The sequence below is a fragment of the Uloborus diversus genome, chromosome 3 (assembly GCF_026930045.1).
Source record: "Uloborus diversus isolate 005 chromosome 3, Udiv.v.3.1, whole genome shotgun sequence".
Taxonomy (NCBI): domain Eukaryota; kingdom Metazoa; phylum Arthropoda; class Arachnida; order Araneae; family Uloboridae; genus Uloborus; species Uloborus diversus.
In genome coordinates this window covers 153,788,586-153,816,548 of record NC_072733.1, presented here as the reverse complement: position 1 = coordinate 153,816,548, position 27,963 = coordinate 153,788,586, and the positions used below count along the sequence as shown (strand labels likewise).

At 33.7% G+C, this 27,963-nt stretch overlaps 1 protein-coding gene across 3 annotated transcripts in view; it reads left to right on the top strand.

The window, feature by feature from the left end:
- Window positions 1-27,963, top strand: part of LOC129219195 (orphan steroid hormone receptor 2-like) — a 197,100-nt gene that overhangs the window by 132,499 nt on the left and 36,638 nt on the right. For all 3 annotated transcript variants that reach the window (XM_054853524.1, XM_054853523.1, XM_054853521.1), the window contains exons 9-11: window positions 329-401; window positions 10,587-10,743; window positions 24,186-24,325. In XM_054853524.1, the coding sequence (XP_054709499.1) occupies window positions 329-401; window positions 10,587-10,743; window positions 24,186-24,325 (370 nt within the window). The remainder of the gene's footprint in view (window positions 1-328; window positions 402-10,586; window positions 10,744-24,185; window positions 24,326-27,963) is intronic.

Sequence of the window (27,963 nt, the reverse complement as noted above, 5' to 3'; positions counted from 1 at the left end):
CCCCCTAGAACCCCAGAACCTATCGTCCTGGACCCCTGATTGAGATATCAGGGGGCCCCGGGCCAGACATTTTTTGGGGACCCTCTTGTAGCCAAACATTACAATTTTTGCCATTTGCTAAAACAATTTAAACCAATTTGGCACTCCCAAATAGCAAGGGCCTTAGACCACGACCTGTACAGAAATTGGCCTGTGAGTGGGGAAAAAGGGGGCCCACGGCTGTTTGAGTTTTAGGTGCTAATCAAATACAATATGTTATGGCTTTTTGATGAAAAATATCAAAAAGCATTCATTGTTACTATTTTTTAAATCTTGCTGCATTTTTCAGGTTGCCGGTGGTTGTAGTGATCAGTTAGCATTGAATCTTGAACCAGAAAATGACTCATTATTTGAATTTGATGGTAAGTAATTTTGCTTTATTATTATTTATTTAATAATTTAAATGACAAAAAGAACTAACTGTATATTAAAGCTACTTTAAGCAAAAGAGAATTATCCAATCCTTTTCTTGAATTTCTTTATTCTGATAGAAATCCTGTAACTGACCTATACATTATCATCTGAAATTGATATTGAACAATGTAAACTTGCAAGATTGACTTTTTCTCTTGGCTGAAGAACATACAGTTAAAACTGGAATTTTGCAATTGAAAAAAGTTTGCCTCAGTTAATCAATTGTTGGGCTACACTATTTAGCATGCATTGGTGGACAACTTTGAACAGTACTTATCACATGCATACCTCTCTACTGTATACCTCTAAATGGGCAAGTTACCTCGGTGACAGGAACAAGGGGCCCTTGGGGAGTGATGTATACCTCTAAAAGGTTTTAATTCAGATGTTTGTGTTCATTGTTCAATCCTTTGAATGATTAATTATAATTCATTAATTTGTTGACAAATAGTTTAAATGTAAAAAAAAAACAAATCTTCAAAAAGCCTTTGAAAAGAAAAATATCAATGGAATTTTCCTTTCTTTCGTTGTGCGTGTAGCACTTGTTAGGGAATAAATAGTTAAAGTTTAAAATGCTTATGAACAGGGCTCGAGGTTTTTGAAAAAAACTAGTAGCCAGCAGAAAATTCTGGTAGCCAGCAAACCCCCTCCCCCCCCCCCGCTTTCAAAGTCTTCAATTTTTCAGCTACATTTATGTTACTTTAAAAAATACATGAGAATCATATACTTACAACTTGAAATGACATAACTTGGCAGGAAAATAAATGTATGAAGCAAAAAAAAAAAAAAAAAGGATGCAAACAGGTTTTTTAGTTTTTTTTTGAATTTTTCCTCCAGTCATTGATTTGTTTGCTGCTTTTTCATCACATGTCCTTCTGTATGTCTTGATTTTATGGATTTGAAAAACCATTTGTCCATAGCTCTTTGCGGGTTAAAGTCTTGAATTGAAGGACCATTCATGTGAACCATCAGAAGGTCCTTTAGTGTTGATGCTTCCATTGAAGATCGCATGTCTGTTTTAATTAAGTTCATGTGACTAAATCCACGTTCACAAGATGATGTTGAAGTTGGTTGCACAGCAATGATTTCAAACAAGTGGCTAAGATGAGGAAATCGTTTGGAATTCACAAGTATATTTTGTAGCAACTCTTCTATTTTTAATCCTTGTCCCAACACTTTAAATTCATACCATTCTTTTAATAATGATTTCAGATTTATTTCATATGGAATTCCATTGTGGGAGAAAAGATGTTTTAGGAAGTGCTTGGCAAGAACTGTGATTTCTGTTTTCCAGAAATTTTCTAAATTTTCTTTCAGCCAAGTAAAGGTGTCAAACACTGAGGTAGCTTTTTTCAGTTCAGTATCATCATCTACAAATCCTTCATATAAACTATTCCACCATTGATAATTTTCTTCCTATCAGACTCAAATATTGTGGTGTCAACATTACTTAGTTGAATGTCTAAGTAATTCCCATTCAATGTAACCGTGTTTTTAAAGCGATTTTCAAATGAGCCTGGTGTAGATTCTAATTCCTGAAGTTCATTTAGAGCATGTTTAACATACAAACTAATTTGACCAAACAATAATTGTTCTCTCTGAAAAAGAAGTGATAGTCTTTTAAATACCATCAAAAAATCAAGTAGGAAATGTAGCATTAAAGCAAATCTGAAGCTTTTCATTTTTTTTACTAGTCCTTTTGCTACAGATGCATCATTTCCTTTCTCATGTGTTACACTCTCTAAATGCATTACAACTGAACTAAAGTTGTTTGCTACTGCAGTTAGTGCTCCAATTTTACTGGCAACCCATCGAACTTTATGTAAATATTGGAATTTCAACAGCTTGGACTGTAATATTTCTGCAACAGCACTCAATTGTCTCATTCATTTGGGCGAATTTCCATAAAATTTGTACAAGCTTTTAAGTACTGTATCCACTTCTTCCAGGTATTTCACATTTTTTATGGAACTTAGAACACTTAAATTCAACTTGTGGGCAATGCAGTGTTGAGAGAAGATATCATGAAGGTTATTCTTCACTTTTGCAGCAAGCCCATTGTCTTTTCCAATCATATTTGCTGCACCATCTGTTCCGAGTCCAACTATCCACTGCTCTTTAAGTCAATCAATTCCTAAATTTTTCATTTCTGCATCTATAGCCATATAATAGCCTTCAGCACAAGATGACTGTAATGGTACAAGAGAAAGGAAATCCTCTTTCACTTTGTTCTCTTTTATGTATCTGATATATATCATCAGTTCTTCAACAGTGGACTTATCTGTTGATGAGTCAACAAGCAGTGTTACATGTTTGCATTGCTTGATTTCCTCAATTAATTGTAGCCTAATGTCTTCTGCAATATAGGAAATAAATTCCTTGCACTTTTTATCATTTTGATACTGCTCTAAACAAACATTTACATCAAATTTATTCATAAGCAATATCAAATTTTGGAAATCTGTAAATGGTTTGTTATGTTTTGCAATGTAATATGCTGTATTGAATAATTTATTTAAATGGCTAAACATAGCATCATCCATTCTTTTACGACACACTGCTAGCGGCGTGCACTCGGGTTTATTTACAGCTGCATCGCGATGGACACATTTAGCGTGTGTTTTTGATTTATCGTGTATCTTAAAAGTTTCTATCTTAAAAGGTCCTTGAAAACCTTTAACTATTTGCGAGTTTTTATCAGAAATTCCTGGATATTTTGCACATACCTTACACGAAGCCACATTGTTTTCATACATCAGCCAGGGAAATTCAGTGCACCACCTATCTTGAAATTTTCTTTTTCCACTCATCTTACAACTTGCATTTTGACTTGTTAACACTGGATTTCTTGGTTTTGTTTTTTCACTTTCTTCCAGGCTTTCAGTTTGGTGTATTCCACTAGCAGTTTGAGATGTTTCAGGCGCTGTTTGTTGTTGGAAAAATGATAAGGTACTGTTTTGCTCCATCGATGTCCAGCTAAAATCGGTCGGCTGAGATAAAATAATCTTCAAACAACGTGGTGAGGGAACTGCACGCAAAGAAGCGCACGCACGCTCGATTCGATAACAACACGTGGTGGCATTAACAGTTTGCAGTTAATTTTCCTTGAATCCCTTCCATCCAGCAACGATCTTATGCATAACTCCCTAGATGGCGCTTTGGCTTTCGAACGAAAGCTCTATCGAGGGTGGCTGCCATGGCAACAATACTATGAAGCCGAAACACCTTTGCGCGGAGCGCTTCCCCTCTCCCCCTCCTACTCCCTGCGCTAGTCACGTGAGTTGCCTGTTCGCTCTGGGAGAAGGAAGAAAGAGCTCTCCTGTTTAGCTTTTGAGCTGCTGGAGCGTAGGAAAATGCGACCTTAATTTCTGCGGATGCGATGTCGCTGTCCCGGGGGTTGCTATTCACAAACCAGACTGGGGAAAAAAAAAAAAAACATGGAAAAAAAAAGAAACTGAAAAGCTGAAAACATAGTTGCCAGTTAAAAATCTTTGGTCGCCAGTGGCGACCGGGCGACCGTATATCTCGAGCCCTGTTTATGAATCCATATTTGGGTCCCTTTATGAAAATAACTCTTCTGCTGGAATTTCGTAAAGATTTATTGTACTTAATGATGTAATATGTAATAATTGCTACAAAATTGGAACAAAATTAATTTGAGTAAAGTTCAATCCTTGTTTTATCAAGAATAAGCAATTGTTGCACTTGCCCCTTGCTCACATCTTATTGCTTTGAAAAAGATGCTTATATAATATTGAGTAAGATTAAAGTTTGAGTCATATTCTTGACTGCGAAAGAAAATTTTTCCACATTTTTTACCAAAAACACTGGAGTCATTCTTTTGTGTTTTGTAAAAAACTGGCTTCATGCTTTTCCCCTTTGTGTCATTTTATGCAAAATGTATAGAATACTATTTGCCACCTACATCATAGTTTTTCATAATGGATTAAAGAAAATGCTGCAGATAGCAAATTTAAGGAGATAAATATCCATGAACTTCATTTTGTAATACATATTAAATTTACATGCATTTTTTCAGCAATACTGTTGTAAATTTATTTTTTTATGTTAATAAATTCTTATGATGTAAATATTAGAGCTGTAAATTTGTATGAATCAGTGTAGTATTCAGTATGCATATAAATAGTTCATGGACATGTTTCATTTGTTTGAACTACATTAATGCTGCTTAAGTTAAGGTGTTAAAAATACTAGATTTTCTTTTTCCTTAAACTCTTTTTGTTCATCTATGTGTAGTAGGGCTGGGCGATATCAGAAATTTAATACCGCGATATATAGTGTTCTCCAGATATCAGTATTTTTGGATATATCGATATATTCACGGAAGAATTCAGAACTTTCCGGGGGGTGAGTTGCAAAGGTTCATTGCATACTATATCAAAAAACAACAAAAACATTTCCAAATATAGTAAATATTCTCTAATTCAAAACTTTTCTGGAAGGGGGGGGGGGGGCGTGCAAATAGTATAGTTCAATGCATGACAAAAGTGCTTCTCAACAAAAAGGTTTTAAATATTCATTTCAATATTTTGTTTAAATATTTTAATTTGAGCATTCTTAATAATTTAAATATACTTAGAACTATATTTCATATTGACGTCTTAAATAGTTTATTTTTAGTCATTTAATTGCTCTTGCTTTAAGACTTTTTACTTCTTACTTGAGTAACATCAAAGTAAAATACTAATAATAAATTTTTAAAGAATGCAGCTATAAAAAACAATCATCCCATACACCTATTAAGCACACAGAAATATGAAATATACCTTTACTAATTTATATGTTACTAGCTTCATTAATCGGCATTACACGGTCTACCTCGAAAATAAAAGTTTCGTCTAATGACACATTTATCAAACGGGTTTAGAAAAGAAAAAAAAAAAGTAGCATAACCATTTTCTGTCAATGTGTAGAAAGAACAATTTTAGGACTCAAAGTTTAAATTTATAAATCGGATTTTTTCGTAATCATTCCGTTTCATGGATTTTCTGGTGAAACCCCACTGGGTCCCACATACCCCATTGGGACCAAAAAAAAAATGTGAATTCCTGAGCATCAAAGGACCGCTGTGCCATGTTTGGAAAAAATGCAACAAAAACTGTATTTGCATGATGAAAATCCTCCCGTAAGCAGTGGCGTAGCTATGCTTTCTGCCGCCCGGGGCGGTTCCTCAATTTACCGCCCTTTTGATAAAAAAAGTTAATAAAGTAAAGATTCAAAAGTGTTTTAATAAGATTTTCCTTCGTATTTTTCTTGCATAAGAAAAAAAAAAGAAATTCAGAGCCCCACCGAAAAATTCAAAAATTTAAGTCAAAATTTGGAATTTAAGGCAATTTTGGAAATACTTATAGAAAAGAAGCTTTGAGCTCTTCCCAGATTCTTTTCGTTTTATCAAAATAAAAATCAGTTTTATGCTTTTTTTAGTGACATTAGGGGTTGGGACTTCTCAAGGAAATTTGCCGAAATTGAAGTCTTAAAAAAAGAAATTTTATGCTAGCTTTGGATACATAAAGATATTGGGGAAGGTTCAGCGGCGTTGTCTGGAAAGCTTTTCAACTGAACTCAAAAACACGTAAATGTAGGCTGTAGCTAGTGGTGTAAGCCCCCCCCCCTAACTCCAACAAAGACCAGATTTTCCCTCCGAAATATTTCACACTTGACATCGATTTTAATCTATCTTCGATGACGTTTTAAAGTGGGCTCTCTAGAAATTTTCTGATGCCAAAGTTTTAAAAACGCAATTGTAGGCTATCTTTGACTGGCATAAATTTCCAACTATTTCCAAAAATGTTTGAAAGTCGGATGGTTTTCCCGCCTCCCTATGAAATTTTTTGAAAATGACGTCCTAAAAACGTAGTCGTTGTTTGACCGACAACGTCATGACCTGAAATCTTTTTCGAAACTGTTGTCATTTTAAGAGCCATTTTTTAAAAGTTAGACATTTTGATAGTTGATGTATTCAATTTTCGTAAAAAATTCAGGATGGGTTAGTGGTATTATGATAAGAAAAAGTGAAGTTTCTTTTTTTAAAAAACTGATTTGTTTATCCTTGAGTAGAGGGTCAAAGTTTAGGGTCGTGAGGAGAAAGAGCTAAATATATATGATTTCTTTGCTTCAAAAGCAGTGAGTGAACCGAGTCAATTCTTTTAAGTAAGGATGCTACTTGATACTAGGTACATTCTAGTATAAATATTTTGGTGACTCACTTTATGGCTTTGAGAGCAAAAGTCAATTGAAAATGCAATTTTTTAAACATTTTTTGCCTTGTTTGAGCCCGGATATCTTCCAAAGCAGTCGGTAACCATCAGAAATAAGCATATGATTAACTACTCACCACAGTATAGTACTAAGAAAAATATAAAGTAGCTTTCGTTTCTCTTGACTTTAGTAGTTAAACGGTCTCAAAGTCGATGATTTTTTTAAAATGGCCAAGTTTAGAGGTTAATAACTTTGATCGCAGCGGGTCAACAACTTTGGGACACAGCTATAGTTATAGTCTGAGTGGTGTAGTTTAAGGTCCAGGTTAGAAACTCATGACAACTAATCAACTTTTTTAATTACGCGATCTCAAAATTGATAATTTGAAACAACAAGAATCAAAGTTTTATATCAATTACTCTATAACGCCTGAGTCGATAACTTTGAGCAAGAGCTGTAGTTACGCTCTACGTGGTGTAGTTTTAGACTAATGTCAAAAAACCATGATATTTAATCATATTACTTAATTAAACGGTCTCAAAAATGATGATTTCAGTATAAAAGACGTTAGGTGATTTCATGCACATTTGGGGTCTCTACCTTAGAAATTTTCTGAAATTTAAGTTTCAAAAACCCAACTTTCAGCTACTTTGGAGGCATTGGATGCGATGGGGATTTTAAAGTTCGAAGTTGATGTCATTAATACACATATTAGACTATCTTAAATCATGTTACAGGAATGGTCAAGGTTTGACCGCCATCAGGAATTTGTTGGTATTGAAATTTTAAAAACTCAATATTAGGCTAAAAGATGAGATGTGGAGGATGGCATGGGCGTTATCCCTTGGAAATGTTTCGAGACTCAAGGCATAAAACTGCATTTTTGGGCTGTTTGGTGACGTTAAGGGATAGGAAAGTGTGGTTGCTCTTCCTCTAAAATGTGACAACCCTCAGTCTGTAGCTTCAGACGAAGAAAGAGAAAAAACAAACAATATAATGCTGAGATGTCCACAAGAACAGCGTATATGTTTTGTATTTGAGTAATTTTATTATCATAGTTGTACCACAACCTTAGAATTAAAAGACCTTTTTTTTATTCAAGAAAGATCAAAAGCATGATTTACTTATTCGGAAACGCGTTAAATTTTTTCACTTCAAAAGTGTGAAATTGCCGCCTGGTGCGGACCGCTCCCTCCGCCCCTCCCTAGCTACACTACTGCCCGTAAGGTGTATTCGCACCCTCCCCCTTTCCTCCTAGGTAGGCAAAAAGCTCTATGACAAATCCTGACCATCAAAGAACCGCTGTGCCAAATTTGGCAACGATCCGAAGTAAAACAGTGGATTTGTATAAGGAAATCCCCTGTGAGAGGGAGGGTTGCCCCCATTGCGAACGAAATCCTATGTTAATTCTTGAGCATCAAAGGACCTCTCTGCAAAATTTTGCGAAAACCCGACATAAACTAGATTTGTATAAGGAAAACCTCCATGGGCTATTTTCGCAACCCCCACCCTCCCTCATAGTTAGCGAAAAACTCCCTATGAAAATTACTAAGCGTCAAAGAACTGCTGTGTCAAATTTGGCAAAGATCCGACAAAAACTGAATTCATAAAAGGAAACCCCCGGTGGTATGAGGGGGGGGGGGGTTCCGATTGCAAACAAATACTGCCCTATGTGAGTTCTTAACCATCAAAGGACCTGTGTGCCGTATTTGGCGAAAATCCGACTTAAACAGTGAATTTTCATTAATAAAATCGCTATTTGTTCAATTATAATATATAATATACATTTATAACTATTGTTGTATGAATCGGTTTGATACCTCAATTAGTTAATTTTTAATTGTTGCATTAAGATTCTTTCTTAACCAACACACATTCAATTTTAAGAGCCCACGAGAGGCCATGTCAACTTTGTCAGAAACTAAGGGCGAGGTCCTTCGAAGGGCACCCCCCACACTGAATCGTAGTAGTATGAGTTTTGAAAACTTTATAGGAGGAGGGGACCCGTAGCCCAAACTGACAAAGGGGCTCCTATTTACCATCATTTTCCTCTTACTATAATTAAAAATTAAATATTAATTAACTGTTGGAAAAATGCAGATAATGTCTTGAAATTTCAAACACTCACCCATCACACACAGCTATGAAAGATTAAGTAGTTTTGAGTCCGTATTTTAACTTCTCCGTAATTAAGTCTCATATTTCCTTTTCAAACGATGTATCGGACCGATAGAAAACTAAGAATCGTTATCACGGTAGTAGATATATATCGATATACGAAGGTATATTGGTATATCGCCCATCCCTAATGTACAGCACTGTTGTATGATGTTGAAACTGACTAGTAATCTAGTAGATTAGAAATGCAACTCACTATTTTTAATGCTTTTGAATCCAGTTTTTATTTTTTGATGGAATTCTTTTCTTTATTAAACAAGTTTATACATCCTTTAACCCCTTAATGATCAAATAATTTTCAAGAAAAGGATCATAAAAGTGTATATTTTTTTATTTAAGAAAATTGTATAAAAATAAGTGTAAGAACAACATGTGCATTCAATTTTTAATTTGCAATATTTTTTAGATTGAAATTTAAAAAAATTAAAATTTTATGAAAAGCAAACTTTCAGGCTTTTTTTGATTGAATATTTTTTTTTTCCCAGCAAGCAGTGAAAATTTAAGAAATACGTATTTTAAACATTAAAAGAGAATACTATTAATCTTTTGTATAATATAAATAAAGATTAGAAAATTTTTCTTGTGTGGTAAATTTCAAAGCATGAGATACAGAGGCGAACGTCACAATCTGGACAGTAGTACCAAGTTTCCTTTCTGCATCTCTTATTGTTTTCATCTCTCCTAGAACAACAAACTTTGCATTCTCTTGATGGTTCCCATTTCTTTTAATTTGCTGGTATCTTTCTAATAAAATGCCTCTCAATCAAGTGAATGCCATGTGTAATGAAAACGAAGTAATTGGACTGAGATTGCAAAATACAAGTCACAAGAACACATATTCGATTAGTGCTACATCTGGTGAAAGAAAAAAAAAACTAACTATATGCAATTACATTTAAAATTGTCTGGTTCACCATCTGGTGTATAAAAAGAGAAATAAAATGTATTTTAGGCAAAAGAAATGGTTTTAATTGTTTCATTGCGATAATATTGTACACCCCAGCACAGCAATATCACGGGCATGAGAAATGGAGGTCGGAACGTCAGCCCGTGATTTTCACGGGAGTGAGAGGGAAGGGGTTAATAGGCTTACAGTTAATTTTATTAAATTCGGATACATTGGTTAGAAATTCAATTGTGCACTGTTAATGGGACCATTTCTGTTTAGGGCCCTTGTTATTTTAATCTATTGAAGACATAAATCATAACCTTTGCTCACTCAAGTTTATTTATGATTTTGTCATGTCATTCTTCTCTATATATGCATATGTGTATGATAATTTGATATTTTCTCCTGTGTTCTTAAGAGTTTAGTCATGTTACAAACAATGCAAAACAAAACTTAGTTAGTGCTTTAGGATTGTTGTAATAAGCTTAAGATTAAATTTAAAGGCATGAGGATTTATGTATGCAAGTGGGCAGAGCATCTATGGAATATCAGTACTTCTAATATTGTAGAATATTAGTTTTGGGAGTCATATCTTAGGAAAACTGATTTTTTTTTAAAAGCAAACTTTTTTTTTTTAATACTGCTAAATCTATCAACCATTGAGATTTTTTTTTCACTTGATATATAATTATCCCTGTTAAATGTATTTTGGAAGCTTATATTATTTAATTTTTCTCCTAAAAGTAATTATCTAAAAGTAGTATGAAATCAAATGCATGCTACATTTCATTATTTAGAAAACTCTATATTTTAAGTATATGTTCATTCAAATAATTTCCTTTTTCAGGACCTTTACTTCTAGACTCCCATGTTGCTTTTCATTTAACTACACCAAACCCAGGATCTTCATATTTAAATGTTCACTACATTTGTGAAAGTGGATCTCGCCTATTGTTCTTATCAGTTCACTGGGCAAGATCTATATCAGCATTCCAGTTACTTCCGTATGTATTCCAAGAGCATTTTATTAATTAGGAATTGTAAAGTGCTTTATTGTTTTATTTCAAAAAGATATATAAATATTGTCACTGTCTAATATTTGTGGCTCTTATTTAGACCTTAGTATTAATGGTTTAACATGATTGTTTTTTCTACTGTGAAAGAATGTAAAGCTAGTTTACTCTCACCTCTTTTACTGTTCATGAGCATCAAATAAGTGTTAATACATTTGAGTAACTGTATCATATGGTTTCTAATTCTTTTACGTTGCTTTTTAACAGAGAATTAAGTTTTTCACTTAAAAATAATTATTTAATCTTAACCCGTTCGCACCCAGCGTCACGCGGACGCTACGCAACGATTCCTCTCCTATCAGCCCAGCGTCACTTATCCGCTACGCGCTCTGATCGACGCTGTAGTCCCAGCGTCACGTATATGCTTTCTCGAAATGGAACGATTGAATTGAATATTTAAATGATACTAGATGGCGCTAAATGGCTATAACTTTGATCATATTCGAGTCACATGGTATTTGACCTTCATGTACACGCTTTAGTTTCTTATTTGGGCCTCTCAATGGGATAGATTTTTTTTTTATGTAAACAACAGTGAATCACTGCTCTGCGCATATGATTTATGAGGTCTCAATTGCTCTTGCTTATATCGTTGCTTCTCTTTTTTTTACGAGTAATTGAAAGAGATATACATCTAGCTGAATAAATTATGGGGGAGGGAAGGAAGGTTAAAATATTTTTGCGTATGTGTTCCATACTTTTGGGATTCCCCGTTCAATGAGAGTACAGGAATGAGTTCAAGAGGCCTGAAGTTTATGATTATTTTTGAATCCTTTCTGATATTGTTCTTCTGTATTTATTCTTTTTCATTTGGGGATGGGAAACGGCAATAAAAATGATTAGCGAAGTGAGTGAAAGGGAATGTTTTCGTGTGAATTATGAAGCAGTTTTGAAACTTGTCGCGTGGGAAATATAACTAGTTTAAATTCGTTGACCTAAGTTGTTTTAATCAAAATTACATAAGGAACATATTTTTTTGCTACATTTCTTTTTCTTTGATTCCACACTCACGATGTCAAACTCTAACTTTGTTTTTGTGCACATATCATTTAATTTTGTGCACGTGGTTAAAGTTTTAGTATTCTACTTATTTCGTTCCTTCTAATAATGTAATAGTCTTTATATTAGTAATTAGTAAACAGTAGTACATTGTTTAACCCGCCCACGAAAACAGGAATTTCCAAAAAATGCTTTTTTTAGCACAGGGCTTCCCAGTTCACAATGCCATTCTGGTGGCCACGTACTTTCACCTGTGGAATGCCTTCCCCCAAACAAGACGAAACAAGGTTGAGTCTAAAGGAGATAATCCCTTTTGAATCATGACAAGTGAAGTTTCAGTTCCGCCCACATTCCTTTCCCTTCTACGCTTCATTAGAGCCACGTGGAGTTGTGGAAGTTCAGTCTATAGCTGTATTTTCTTGCAATGAAGAAAAGGTCTTTTAGAATTCTTAAGTTTTCTCCAAAATAAATTATTTTAGATCAGAAAAGATAGCCAATTTTTAAAAGTATTAACAATAATAATAATAATAATAATATTTTTTTTGTTGAACCATATTTTTATAAATTACAGTACATTTTTCCGTTCAGAAACTATTAATTTTCACCGCCTATACGAATAAAGCTTTTCTGGATCAAATATTTCTCCATAGATACAATGTAAAGGATCCTCACTTAATCAAATAATTTCACCGGATAATCAAATAATATATTGGTCAATTTTCGCAATTTTTGTTCTGCGAAAAATGTTGTATGGTTAAAACAAAATTAAGCAAGCACATTATTTACTTTAAAATATGAAATATTTAATTTTTCGCCAACAACGGGCGAGAAAAACATCGTCAACATTTTCACATTCCATAAAAATATTTCCACTATTCCGTCTAATTTCTTTTGTTGTTACAATTATAAACAAGAGAGAGAGAGAGAAACTAGATAACGCTGACGACATTAAATTAACACAAAGAAAAATAAACGTTACAGACGATAGTAATTCGATAAATATTTAATGTAAAACACGGCAGATGGGAAGGGGTTGGGAGTTAGAAAAAAAATTCCAAATAAGACATTGAGCAGTTCCACTATTATGCATTTTTTTCAAAATAATAATTCCGTGAAAATTTCTTCTAATCTTTTATAGTTAAAGTTGTAAGGATTTTTTTCATAATTCTCATACGTACTTCTAATACATATTTTAGGACCGTAATCAGGCATTCATTTCGGGGAGGATTTTACCTAACCTATTTCTCGTTAAATTTATATGATCAATGAAGTTTGATTTAATTTGTTTATTTATTGATTTTTGTTACAATAGGTTATTTAAAGGAGAGATGCTGCTTCAACGACATTAATATACTAATGTAAAAAATGACTTATCTCGTAAATGAAGGAAAGAAATCCAATTCGTTCTACTTCTTTTCTGATAAACTATTCAATGTCTTTATAAAACTTAAATACGCGCATTCGAAGTGATGCCTCTTTAAGTCACATTTTTTAAGGAATAAGATACGTTAGATAATGGAAATGCACTTTCAAATTTAAAGAATTTTAATCTTTTTGTCAGCGTGAGTCAAGTATTTAAAATTTGAAGGAAAATTTGCTTCGCTGTATCGTTTCGGAAAAAAAGAATATTCGCAATAATTACAATATAAATAATAAATACTGAAGATAAAAGTCGTGAGTTTTCACTCTTTTAATAACAATTGTGTATTTTTTTCAAGTGAGGTGTGAAAATAAATAAATGAATGAAATATATAGTAATAACAAATTTTTTAGCAAAAAAAGCAATAAAAAGCATTTTTTGGAATGGCTTGAAAATTTTCGAAGGTGGTTTGAACCCTAAAAATCCACCCCGTACATACAGTACTGATATACTTAACGATTGTACTATTTACTGGCAGTGGCGGCTCATGCCTTGAAAAAGTGAGGGGGCTTGATAATGGACGCACTCGCCCCCCCCCCTTCCCGCATTTATGCGCAGGAAAATACGGTACAATCCAGTTTTCTATTTCTTTTTTATTTCAAGCACTTTCGCACAAAAAAAAATTTAAAATAAATAAATGTTATAAATTACTGCCTGAAAAAAGTGAGGGGGCCCGGGTCCCCTCTGGCCCCTCCCACGAGTCACCACTGTTTACTGGTATTCAATTACAAATGTTTTCAGTGAAGAGATCAGAAGTGTTTGTTCGTCTTAGTCGAGAATTTCACTTTTACGCACGTATTGTGAGCGAAATTTTAATGTAACTAAAAAGCAAACCAAATTAACGTACATAATACAGTACCGACAAAAAAGTCTTTACATTTAGTTGGCAATTAAAACCTTTGCATGCAAATTTCTTTTTATAATTTTACTTGGCATGCTTCGTAGTTATTTGGTCGAATACCGAATATTCGTCTAGATTGTGGACGAATATTTGGTATTCGGCCAATTCACAAGGGAGCATGCCAAGTAAAATCACGACAAGAAAAAGTTATGTAAAATTTTTAATTGTTAACCAAATTTTGAGATATTTCTTTTTTAGCCAGCACTGTGCAAACTATGTAGAATCGATTTTTATACTTTTGTGAAAGTATCTCTTATACCCACGGAGATATAAGCATTTATTTCAAAAATGCCAATTTTATTTTAAGATTTTCGGTTCATAGTAGGCAGAGTTTTCCGTCAACTGTTAATAAATTTTCAGAATATTTGACAGCATGCAAGATAAACATAATAATAAAATTTGAAATTAAAATATTGAAAATTAATAAATCTTTAAAAAATATTGAATATTTAAAGTATTTTTCCTATTTTTAAAAGTAAGCTGAATGGATTCATTAGTTCAGATTGCTTTAATATCAAGGGTTTTTATTTTATTTATTTATTTTTTTGCCTTCATCCTAATAGAACAATTGAATCAATTTCTGAACTTTTTTTGACTCTAAGCTGAGGAACATAGAAAACTGCCAAATTTTAAGAATCTTTTCTTCTTAAAAGTATGAAAATTACAATTCTAGGAAGTGGTGGTATTCTGTTTCCTATAATTATAGTTGAAAGATTGGTGGTTGTAGCCTGGGGGGGGGGAGGGATAACTTTTAATTTTAATCATGCATTGGTGTAAACGGATCCACTTAAATTATTGTTAAAAATAGTTACTGCCATGAAATGAAAATAGCTAAAAAGCTGCTTTTTCATCTGTAGTATGAAATATATTATATTAATAAATGTAAAATACTTAATACTCACAGAATTTAAAAGATTTTTAAAAAATCAAAAAAAAAGAATTAAAAAAAAATAATAATAATATCATTTAAATAAAAAAAAACCGATTTAAATCAAAAAAAAAAAAAAAAAAAATCACGAACCCTGGATGTACCTCGTATTATCAAATTTAGAAAATCTCCTATCATAATTTGACGGGTGCGAATTTCTCCTTTTTTTCATACGAAGTTGCATGGCTGTTTTTATGTGTCAAATGCCAGTTAGATTTACTTGTTAATTAGAAAGTATTGGGGAAGTAATTTGAAACTTATGGCTGTAAAAGCAAGTATCTTAAAAAAAAAAAAATATTATCATACAAAAATGAATTTCTCGGCCCGGAACACATACAAAAGCTAAATATTCTCAATTTTATTTTCTAGATACCATGGGAAAACGCTCAAAAGGAAAGAATTTTTCAAACCAAGAATTGTTTTTATCAACTATTTCAAGCTTTTTTAATTGATATGAAGTTTCCACCTGCTTTTTAGAGTGCCGAATAAATAGAATCGGTTGTTTTGGAAGCTAACAAAATATAATTTTAGATTCGGACCAGGTTGATCAGCTTCGAGGGCCACATGTGGTTCGAGGGCAGTAAGTTTGGCGCTACTTAAAAAAAGAAAATAGAGGGCCACTTTCAAACTCTCTAACTCATGACGTTGTTGCAATGAGAGAAAAAGTCGCATAAACGAAAAAATTGGAACTGGAGATACATACTTTTGTAGTTACACGTTACATTTTTATTCAGTGAAATCCCGTTACTACGAATAGCAATGCAACAAAATATCTGTTTTAGCAAAGTAAATGTTTATTTCTGAAATTCCTCCTTTATTCCTCCTTTAATTGCCATTGCAAGGCGTAAATTCCATTGCAATCAAACTCCCATTATAACGAAGGAATTGCAGGGTCCTTTGAAGTTCATTGTAACGGGATTTCACTGTAGTATAAGTTGACTTTTTACAAAACGCTTAGCAAAATAAAACATGCGTCTTGTTTTGCATAATGGCTTGAGTTGAAAACGGACAACCAAGTTCCCTCTTCTGAATGTTTCACGAATTCACTTATTGGATTTTAAATAGTAAAACCTTCTCACACAAAATCGAGCACTGCTCTACTCGTCAAGTGTTGCCAAAAACTATTATCAAATTATAAATGAAATTACTAAATTTTAAGTGCTCCAAGATCAAAGTAACACCATCTTGCATTCTATGGCGCGACTTCCAGTCTTGGTGACGTTAGAGCGTTATTCGATTACAGATTTTGGCTTTTATATGATGATGATTGCTATTAAACTTATTTCAAGAACTTTTTCCAATTAACATTAGTTACTTCTTTTATATAGCTACTGATTTATTACGTCTATAGTTGACTGATATAGTCATAGTTGACTGTATGATATAAATTCCAATGATTTCATATTACATATTCAAATACGACTTCATCAAAGCTCCTAAAAATTAATAAAATAATCCAAAATAAAATGTTAGGATGTCTCCACCGAGATGTTCATTACAACTTCAATAGTAAGGTACAAATGAAAGGTTTTACAAGTGTCCTTTCGGAGTTAACAGAGCGTGTAGAAGGGGAAGATAAAGCAACGCCTCTCTCCCCGGGAGATCAGAGGGGAAACGAAGAAGGAATTTCACGGCCTGGGCCTTTTGGAGGTAGCTTTTTTTCTGGCAGTTTTCTACGTGCAAGTCCGTCTTGCGGGCTTTTTAACAAAACGTGATATTACGTGCAAATACGTGAGTCGGTTAAACAAAATTAAAATTTCAAGCCATTATTTTGAGATGCTGATTTTATATGAATATTTTTGTTCAGTTAGGCTTAACTGCTGTAAATGCTCGGGCCGATGGCGGCGTTCCATTTCAGAACGTTCGGTCCCGTAGCTGCGCTTCGTTTTCCGAGCGCTGGTCCTCAAGGGGTTAAAAGTTAAAATCATTCTGATAACTCTTCTCACAACATTTTTTTTTATATATGTGCTCTTCACACTTACAACATGTACAAGCAGTTGTTATTCAACAAAAATTTTATGAGTCAATATTGATACCACTTTTATCATACGAACTAGTTTCTGAATTTCAAAAAAATTGTAATTTCCAGAACAATGTAGATATCTCAAAGCTCTCAAAAACAAAACAAAAAATACAGAGTTATAAAGGGAAAAGAAAAAAAAAGAGTTGTTTTGAAAGAGTAACCCTCTTAACTTTCACAATAACACACATATATATTTGGGTGGTCCTTATTTTCAACGTTGTTTTTCCTAATGTCTCACCTCCTTATTTTTTTACAACTGGTCTTACTCTATCCCGAGGAAAAAAATTGACCATTCCCACAATTTTAAATGTGGCCACTTAAAAAAAAAATGTTTAATTCCAATTTGAATGGAATTAAGTGAATTTCTATGTACAATAATTAACTAAATAGCGTCAAATGCACATTAAAACATAGTTATAAATTACCCACATGCACAGGTGATGAAACCTATGTGATGTCAGTAGTTTTGGTTTTTGGTTTTGTGTTATCTTCCCTATAAAAACATTGCACATGGTTTATTAAAAATAGCGCAAATAGGTCAATTTTGAAATTGCTTGCTTCTTATTGAAAGAGAATGAAGTCAAATGTTAGGAATCAAGTTACTTTCTACTACAAAACAAAAGATTAGTTCAGTCATATTATTACAAAAAAAAGGGCTAAAATTGCAAAACACGATGTAGTTCTGATTTTTTAATATGTTGTTTGGGTCAGTTAGGGTAGTGTAAATCTAAGTTTGCAGTTTTCAAAAACCTGTGCTCGCTGCGTAATTCGCAAAAAACTGCGAAAACTTCTGACTATTTTTAGTTTTTCCTTGATAACTCCGAAACTATTCAGCTTTTGATGCTAAATGTGCATACCAGTTTTAAAGCACATTAAATTTTCAACAATTTAAGCTCAAGTGGAGTTTTGTACGACTAATAGTTTAGGAGATACATCAAAAACTGTTCATTTTTGGCGAAAAGTGAAAAAATTATGCTTCCATCACATTCCACACCAAATATGGGCATGAATTCCCATTTTAATCGAAAAAACCTAGATATACTGTCATAGTGCATTTAATTTGCTTTCATTTAAGCCAAAAACAAAGTCTAGATGCAATAGCTCTTTTACAATCGTAAAACAAACAAATAATTGGAAAATTTGATTTCTGAAGAAATGAGACAAAACACTTTTCAATACAATATGGAAGATCCCATTCTAAAAAAAGGCGGGGCAAAGAATGATATAATAAGACTCTAATCCCTGTTTATATACATATGTGTGCTGGAAAAACACGGTGGTTATAAAAAACTTAAATAGGTCAATAATTGACAGCCCTATGCAAAAAACGTAAGCATTCGTATCTATGTGTTTAACGTTGATGAATTTTCAGCCGTATTTCATTTTTCAGCTGGAAAACTATCCACCCAATTTTATTTTGAATGGAGAATAATTTTGGTATCAGACAAATTTGTAATGAGATTTAAATATCCCAAGATGGACGAGAAAAGAAACAAAGAATAAATAAAAATGAAAGTTCACTCATTCTTTTTGCAAAAGCAAATGAAACTGTCCAGGTTCCTTATATCAAACGTAAAGCTTCTGCAGGAAACCTAGGATGGAAAATGTACCCCTTATACACTTTAAGGGCAATATTGTCGAACGTTTATACTTATTGAAAAATCATTCAAACAGAAAGTATGGAAAATAGAGATGCATCAAGAAACATTAACCAAAATGCTTCCACTTTTTCACTTAGCAGGTCTCGATTTCTACGCAAAAAATGCTCACCTTTATTTACAAGAGATGTGAAAAACGGGATGAGTTCAAAGGATTTTTATGTACATTGGAAGAAACTTCACGGTTCTGCGAATCAATAAATTTTCGCCTAGTTTGTGAGCATACATGTGTAATAAATGAACTGGTTCTAATGAAACTAAAGGAGAGCCTGAAAGAACTAATTCATAATTGTAACATATTAAACAATTCAGTTGTGTGTTTTTTCGGTGAATTTAATGAATTATGTTCATGTTAAATTATTTTGGAAAACTGGAATGACTGGGGGACGTGTTTAGCGTCTTCAGATACATCAGAACGACTGGGTGCTAGTGTATTCTGATTATATTTGACTTCTCAACATCAGAGTGCTTCTGATGAAACGCTTTTCCAAATAGTGTAATAAATGACACCTCAATGATATGTTGCTCCCTAGGTTTGGACTTGAGGGCTTAAAAGATAAAAACAACTAGAGAAACTGAACCGCCATTGAATAAAGTACATTTCAACAGATTGTAATCGATGATGAAGAGGATGTGGATCTACTTTTTTGTGCTGTTTTTGTCTTAAACATTCAAAATATTTCCTTCCAGAAAAGTGCCCAAGTCCAGTTAATTTGTATTCAGCTTTATACTTTTTTTTTCAACAGAGGAAAAATGGAATGACTCTTAAATACGTACTTTTTCTTCACGCAGTTAGTGGATGTGATACCACATCTTCCCATGTCTGGCTAAGAAAAGCATAACTGTGCGATGTTGTTCAAACAAACTGGTATAAGGTTGACCTGGCCACCATAGCTTTCCTTCCTGAAGTGATTCCCGAAGCTTTAGCTGAAGTTATAGAGATGGAGCTGGTTGCTCTGTATGGAAATGAGACACCCCTCCCCCCCCCCCCCGATATTCTGCGACAGTATTCAGTTCCATCTGTTCCTCAAAGCAGCATCTAATGCAATTGGGAATCGTCTTTGTTAGTCTTCAACCAAAAGAGTAGCTTCATTCCATTTGTATCGCAGGTACCGACAAGTAAACAAATGGTTGGCACGGGAGAAGGACACCTCAGAACGGAGTTGGTCGAAGACCAACATAAATTTTGATATTGGTTTGTCACCAATCACTACATTAAACAATCCAGCCTCACCCATCCTTTTCAGATTTTTTCTTAGTGCAAGAAGGGATATATGGGAGTATACTGTTGTTGCAAAACTGATCTTAGCTGCTCAGCTTTGTGCAATCTGCCATTTGAAAAGACTTCACACAATATCTTTGCCATTCTAACCGACAAAAATAAAAACAGAAAAATGAAAAAAAAAATCGACCTATCCTTCTTTTTTCCAGTTCCGGAGTATGATCGTACCCATCAAAGGCACCATACTATCAAGATATTAAGTGTAGTTAATTTCTAAGATATGTTTTAATGATAAAACTAACATGTAAATAGTTTCACCCTTTTGAAATCATTCTGTTTTTTTCTTTTGTTTATATTTCTCTCATTCTAATGGGAAGTGTTTTGTACTGAAAATCTTTTATTCAAAAATATTATCTATTCAAAACCAAACTCGGTTTCCAGTCCAAAAATGAATTACGGCCGAAAATTCATCAATGTGAAATGCATAAATAAGTAGGGGAAGGAATGTTTGCGTTACCTGCACAGGACTGTCAACTATTGGCCTATTTATTTTTTTCTTAACCGCCGTGTTTTGCCAGCACACATAACTTATATAAACACACATTAGAGTCTTATATCATTCATTGCCCACCTTTTTTTAGAATAGGATCTTCCATATTGTATTGAAAAGTGTTTTGTCTCATTTCTTCAAAAATCGAATTTTCTGATTATTTGTTTATTTTGCGATTGTAAAAGAACTATTGCATCTACAGACTTCGTTTTTGGCTTAAATGAAAGCAAATTAAATGCACTATATCAGTATATCCAGGTTTTTTCGATTAAAGTGGGAATTCATGTCCATATTTGGCGTGGAATGTGATCAAAGCATAATTTTTTCATTTTTCGCCAAAAATGGCCAGTTTTGGAAGTACGATATCTCCTAAACTATTGGTCGTACAGAACCCTACTTGAGCTTAAATTGTTCAAAATTTAATGTGCTTTAAAACTGGTATGCACATTTAGCATCAAAAGTTGAATTGTTTCAGAGTTATCAAGGAAAAATTAAAAAAAGTTCGAAGTTTTTGCAGTTTTTCGCAAATGACACAGTGAGCACAGGTTTTCGAAAACTGCAAACTTAGATTTACACTACCCTAACTGACCCAAATAACATATTAAAAAATCAAAACTACATCGTGTTTTGCGATTTTAATGTCTAATATGACTGGACTAGATGTGTAAGTGAGTTTTATGAGAGTAGTAAAATTAAGACACGGAAATACTGAGTGCTGTTCTTCAATTGCCTTCTGGCAGTGCAATGGTGTACTTACGTTTTTGAGGATGCCGATTACAAAAATTATGATTTGTCTATTTATTTAATATTTTACAGCACATAAGACCAGGCTCATAATTTAGGGGATAATTTGCCCCTCTCCCCCTGGCTTTGGATAATTTGTGTTTACATGTAAGTGGGAATGGTTTTTGCTGTTTTTTGATAAATTTACACTGAATGTATACCCCTCCCTTTAGAAATCTTCGAAATGACAGGTCTGAAAAGATCTAGATAACAATGAAAGGAACCAATTTCTTGTGCAACAAACCCAGAGGAAACCCTATAGCTACTGTTCATTATAAAATACAGAAACAAAGACTTTTCTATTTTTTAAAACTGTGAATATGGGTTACTTTGTCTCACATTTTGAATACTTTTTCATCTTTTCTCTCTCAATACTTTGTTACGATTCCTATTTCTAATCAATTCAAATCTGTGGAATTTTTTTACACATCTAGAAGACTCTGAATTGAACTTTTGAATAATTATCTTTTTTTCATAGTGTTATCACCCTTTTCAGTTTTTTATTTGGCCAATGCAGGGGTGCCCACCTAGGGCACCCCTGTAGTCATGGTGCAGACTGTGCCTTTGAAATTTTTAGGAAGGGGTTGTTTTAGGGGTATTTTTCTCATTTTTGGAGGGGGTGTGTGCAATATTTAGGGGGTGCACCCTTACTGTTAGGGGGGAGGGGCATCTCTCGACCAATGTCACCTTTGCATTTGTGTTACTTTGTCCCAAGATGGTTTTCCCTGTTTAAAATCATTGTATAATTAATCAGAACGCCAAAGAAAGGCTTGTGTTCATATGAAAATCTATTTATTTGAAAGAAAAATACATTCTTTGCATTGCATTTGAATTATATATATTTGTTAAAAGAAAATCTTTTTTTTTTTTTCTTCCCATGTGTGTTTAAGTGTAGGCCCCGTCTCACAAACTGCTGATGGGAAACAATCATCTTTTTGTTAATTTTGAAGGTTGAAAAACTTCGTTTTACAAATGGTGTTTTGTCAAAAAAGGACCCTTAATTATCAGTCACTTCCAAAACTTGCATGTGTGTTCTATGCACTCAGCAATAGTTCCTTACCCCTCATATCAACAGCTACCCCCTGGAAACCTCATGCCATTCTGTTCTACAACAGCAAAATTCCCTAAACTTGCCAACAAATTTCCAAAAATTTGTAAGATGTAGATGCATTTGGACAGACTTCATCTGGAGCTCAAAAAATTTCCATTTCCTAGTCATCTTCCATAGTAAAAATCATGTCACTTTGTCCTGATGAATTGAGGCTATAATCACTCTCTTTATCCGTTGATGAGAGTTTTCGAGTTTTTCTTGTGTTTTTCCTTTTAGAGGTTTGCTATTAACTTTTTTAACTCTTCTTTTTAAAATCCCCCTAGGAAATTTTTTAAAGCTTTATACTGGGGTAAAGTAGGTCACAGCGGCAGATAATACAGACACACACTATTACACACGCCATGTGCAAATACTTTTACTGCTATGCAGATATATATTTGCTATAGACATGTACATCACCTGATAATTGTAAATTAATATCAATATTAAACATTGATTATCTTCAAAATAGGTGATAAAATTAATGAAAAAATTCTCTTTTTTCTTTCATAGATACATGATTGAAAGCAAAAGGCATTGTCTGGTTAAGCATTTTGCCTACCCAATGTGTATTGATTTTCATACCTGCCGATAGTTTTTACTTTTGTTTGCAGATACTTTATATTTTTATTTTACTATGGTTGATTGTAATTTTTAGATTTCAAGATATGTTCTCATTGTGAAATTTTTAAATAAAACCTTAACATATATAAGAAATATAATTAATATATAAGAAATATATAAGAAAAATAACTATACTGCATTATAAAGTATTAAAAAATGTTCATAGATAGGTACTTACCAAACTCTTAGCAGATATGGAACTGCTTCTATACTTAAAAGTTTGAGAGATTATTAAGACACATTGTTAGCAGAATGGACACGAAACCACTAGTGTTATTCCTTGTGGAGAGCTATCAAAGTGCTTGGTATTCATAACTGAGAGCTTTGGGCCGCTCTTAACGGATACTGTCGAAATTGAAAAGTTTCTTTCTGAAGGTTAACAGAGAGCATTATATCTTTTTCTTTGTTTGGACCAAAGAAGGACCCTAGGAATAAAGTAGTCGCGTTTATGGTACTGAAATCAATTTTATGAAACATTTATATGTTGGATTGTACTGTAACTTGCATTGTAAGAATAAAATATCCAATGATTTTATTTAATATTTATGATTTTACCATATGCAGTTAAGAACTTTAGTATAATATACTAGATGGTTAGGACAAGTAGTCCCAGTTGAGAATGAGGTTGAGAAACATTGTCCTGGAGTTTCCTGGGAAACAGAAATATTCAAAAACTCTTTTTACACTTCTTTTAGCATTTTTTGACATAACAATTTCATGGTTAAATTTTTATCGTGCAAAAGTCAGGCTCAAACGGTTTTATTACTTTAACAAAAACCTGTACCAAGAGGTCTGTTTTGACAAAAATTACACCAGTATGCCATTCATAAAAAGAAACTATTACTTCTCCCATGCTGTACAGCAATCCCAGGGCTTCACACTAAAAGTTAGGTAGTTATTGGGAAAATTGTGCCAAATTTTATGTTCCTAGACTTTAACCATTTTCCTTGTACAAACAAACAACCACCTTTTATGTTATATAAATGGCAACATATAGATCCCTGTTTTACACTTGTTCATATAAAGTAAAAAGTAATTCTTCAAAATGCATAATTGTGTACAATGATAATGACATGATTTCATTCATTTAAACAATTTCACAAAAATAGTTAAATTTTGTTTTCATCTATTTATTTTGTTTCTATTTTGTGATTTTTTTTCTGACCTTTCTATAGACCAGAAGTTCAAGCTACACTGGTTCGAAGCTGTTGGAGTGAACTGTTTACATTAGGATTAGCTCAATGTTCCCAAATAATGTCTGTGAAGACTATTTTTACTGCTATTGTCAGCCATTTACAGTCCAGTGTTCAGCAAGGTACGTATTATTTTATTATTTGTTGTACATAACTGTTGCTTTATGATCTGTTTAAAGATAATTAAGTTAAAATTTATCATCTTGATCTAAATTTCAGAAATAAACTTTAAGAATTAGCAACAACAGTGCTTGGAATGTGTGTTTGTTACATTCTGCGTAATTGAATACTTTTCTCTGTCAACAGCTTGACTTTTTATCTATTACTAAAATTCCAAAAATTAAATTACTTATCTGTTTTCTTAAAGATTCTTTTTCCTCAGCTGAAATATGTACCTCTGTTTTCAGGCATGAAGTTTATAAACACAAAATGTTTGAAAGTATATAGTGAAAAGAGAGTTGTGCATCATTCTTGTACACTTATTTTGGTTATTCACAAAAATAAAGCACCTATGACAAATACCAACCATTGTTGTTGCTCGTCAACAACAAAAGAAAACACTTGTTGCTTCTGAGCAACTGTACAAAACATTGGCATAACCAGAAAATATTTTTGAAGGGGGATGTGTTTAAATTTTGTGGGAAGGATATAGTTTTTTATTGTGAAAAAAAGAAATTTTCTGCATTATAAAGGGTATATGCCCCCTCCCAATAAACCGCTGGTACAATGACAATATCATAAGGAAAGTTGTTGAATGGACATATTGGAAGTTTATTTGTAGTGACTTATTAATTTTTTTTAAGGAAAGTCATACTAAAGTTAAGGAACCTCTAAATGAAAAATCATTGTACAAACTGTTATTTTCTGAATGTATTTGTGCATGAAAACTTATTTTCTTTTGATATTAATAAAAAAATTGATTCAGAATATGTCTCATAATACAGTTGAACTCTCTTAATATGAAATCACAGCTATAACGAACATTCTGTTAGTAAAGTTTGGTTTGCTGTTTAAATACACTACAAATTTCATGCATAACACCTGCATTAAAATGCAAGTTTCGGCTAAGACAAACAAAAATTTCTGAGCTCTTCACTAAAAACTTTTTTTTCCCTTCAGAAATTGTTCCACATTTTATGTGGTTGTAGAAAGCCCAATAGATGCGCCCAGAAAATGGCAATATACTAATTGCACTATCGTTTTTAACTGAGATTATGTGAATGGTAAAATTTCGTAGGCCTAAAAATAACTGAAAGAAAAAGGATTTTTTTTTGCAAAATGATAAATTTTAAGAAGTAAGCAAAAATTTTCTCAATGTTATTAGACCACAAGTACAAGATGTGTATTAGCAATAATGAAACAGTAGGAATACTTTATTAAATAATAGTTTTTAAAGTATAGATATGCGTACATTGATTTTTTTTTCACAATTTTATTTATTCGCGGTTGTTACAAATAACATCGAATACTAATAATTTCAACTGTATGTTGATAAGGCATTTTATGAAGTTTTATGTCGTATTTGTTGCAGAGATAAAAAGAATTCCTTAAAGTGCATTTGATATCTGAATTTAAAAATATTGTGTTCCAAACTATATACATTGTTTTCAAGGGAAAAAATGAAATTTTCTATTTCCATTTTCTTTTCGCACTGAAAAAGTAAATGAAGAAGCTATATTTTAATTTTGAAATCAATTTTATTTAAGTATTTTTCTTTTTTTTAGCAATTCATATATCCTAGATTTACTCGTTAAGTAGGCTAGATACCTCCTCATATATTGTAAGGTGATTTTCAGTATGTTTTTGCTGTCATATATCATTTCTAAGATTTTGTTTGCATTAGGTGTATGTCTCATTTATGCACGTTTTTTTCTTGCAATATCTTTCACCAATGCATAAGTTAGAGATCACTTTTTATTCTAGATCTAACTACAGACTCTAACATGTACAATTATACAAATTTAGAAAACATATCTATTGGCCTGTTAGTAAGGGAAGGGACTCAATTGCCCCCCCCCCCCCCGCCCTCCCCGGCTTTGGGAAATTAATATATTTACATACAAGTCGACACGGCTTTTTCTTTTTTATGGTGTAATTTACATCGAGTATTATACCCTTTGCCTCACTCCCCGGGACGGGGGGGGGGGGGATTCGAAATGGTGCACTTGCATATCAGAATGTTGTTTGTTATGCACTTAATAATTACACACTTAATAATAATAGACTGAGATTTTACCTTGTTTCCAAGTTGACTTTTTACACCCCTCTGCATTTTTGGATAAGGGAGGGGAAATTGCAGTCATAAAATGAAATTCCCTAAACATTGGAATCTAATCTAGAAACAGAAGACAAAAGCTTACTTATACATCAAAAAGGTTATTCTTATGTTTATCTGCTAAGTAATCAAGAATGTTCCAACTTAGCCATAAATGCAACAGGTATTTTTTAAAGCTCTCTTATTTTTATACTTTAATTTGCTAAGCAGCCAAAATCATAATATTCTTTTCTTGTCAACTGAATGCTTGTCTACAAATTCTAGCTCCCTTAGGTGGAAATTATTGTCTTTGTTCAAAGCTATTTCTCAAGAAAAAAATCGTAAGATCCTTGAAGTACACTGGTGTGCAAAAATTAAGGACGAAGTCGAAAAATTAGCATATCAGCTGAACGAAGAGGCAGAGCGGACAGAAAGACCAATCAGGAGATTAAGTAAGGTGATGTACGGTAGCACATGCGCAGATATGCAGGCAGACGTAATGGGGGAGTGTCTGAGTAGTATAAAGCATGTTGTTGGTGTAAGATCAGTATTTCTGGCAAAGAGATTGCACGCCGTATAGCAGTTAAAATCACACCGAGTTGCTGCCTCAGCAAGAAATGGCGAATAATCAATCTGTTAAACGACATCTGGTTGCTTTTACCCGAGGTCGAACCATTGGGAAGTTGGAGGAAGGCCGCAGTGTGACAAGTGTGGCTGCAGAGTTTGGAATTGCTCACAGCATCGTTTCACGACTTTGGAGACAATTTAAAACTACAGGAACAGCTATCCGGGGGTTCAGTAGTGGTCGTCCACGAGGAACCACACCCGCAGATGACCGGTATATTGTCTTACAGGCCAGAAGAAACAGGCGGCAGACAGTGGGAGAAATCGCTAGACACACGATACAGGCGACTGGACGACCGATATCGCGTTTTACTGTGGCCAGAAGACTGCACCGTGGGGTCTGTTTGCACGATGCCCTATACGGTGTGTATCTCTAACGCCTGCCAATCGGAGAAGGCGTTCTCTGTGGTGCCGGGAACACCGGAATTGGAGAGACAATGAATGGGGACGAGTACTCTTTACAGATGAGAGCAGATTCAGTCTGAGTAGCAATTCTCATCGCATACTCATCTGGAGAGAGCGGGGAAGCCGCAATCATCCCTCGAACATCATTGAAAGGGGCAGGTATGGAGGTCGCGGTGTTCTCGTTTGTGGAGGCATCATGCTTGGTAATCGTACAGACCTTCACATCTTCGACGCAGGTTCAGTCAACGAGACCTGTTATTGTAACGAGATTCTTCTTCCATATGTGCGTCTTTTTAGAGGCGCTATGGGTCCGCAGTTCCTTTTCATGGACGACAATGCACCATGTCATCGCACAGTAGCTACCGGATCTCAATCCCATCGAGCATGTATGGGATTTTCTAGGCAGACGCTTGGCAGCTCGTACCTTACCACCAGTAACGATCCGGGAGCTTCGATTGGCGCTGCAAGACGAATGGG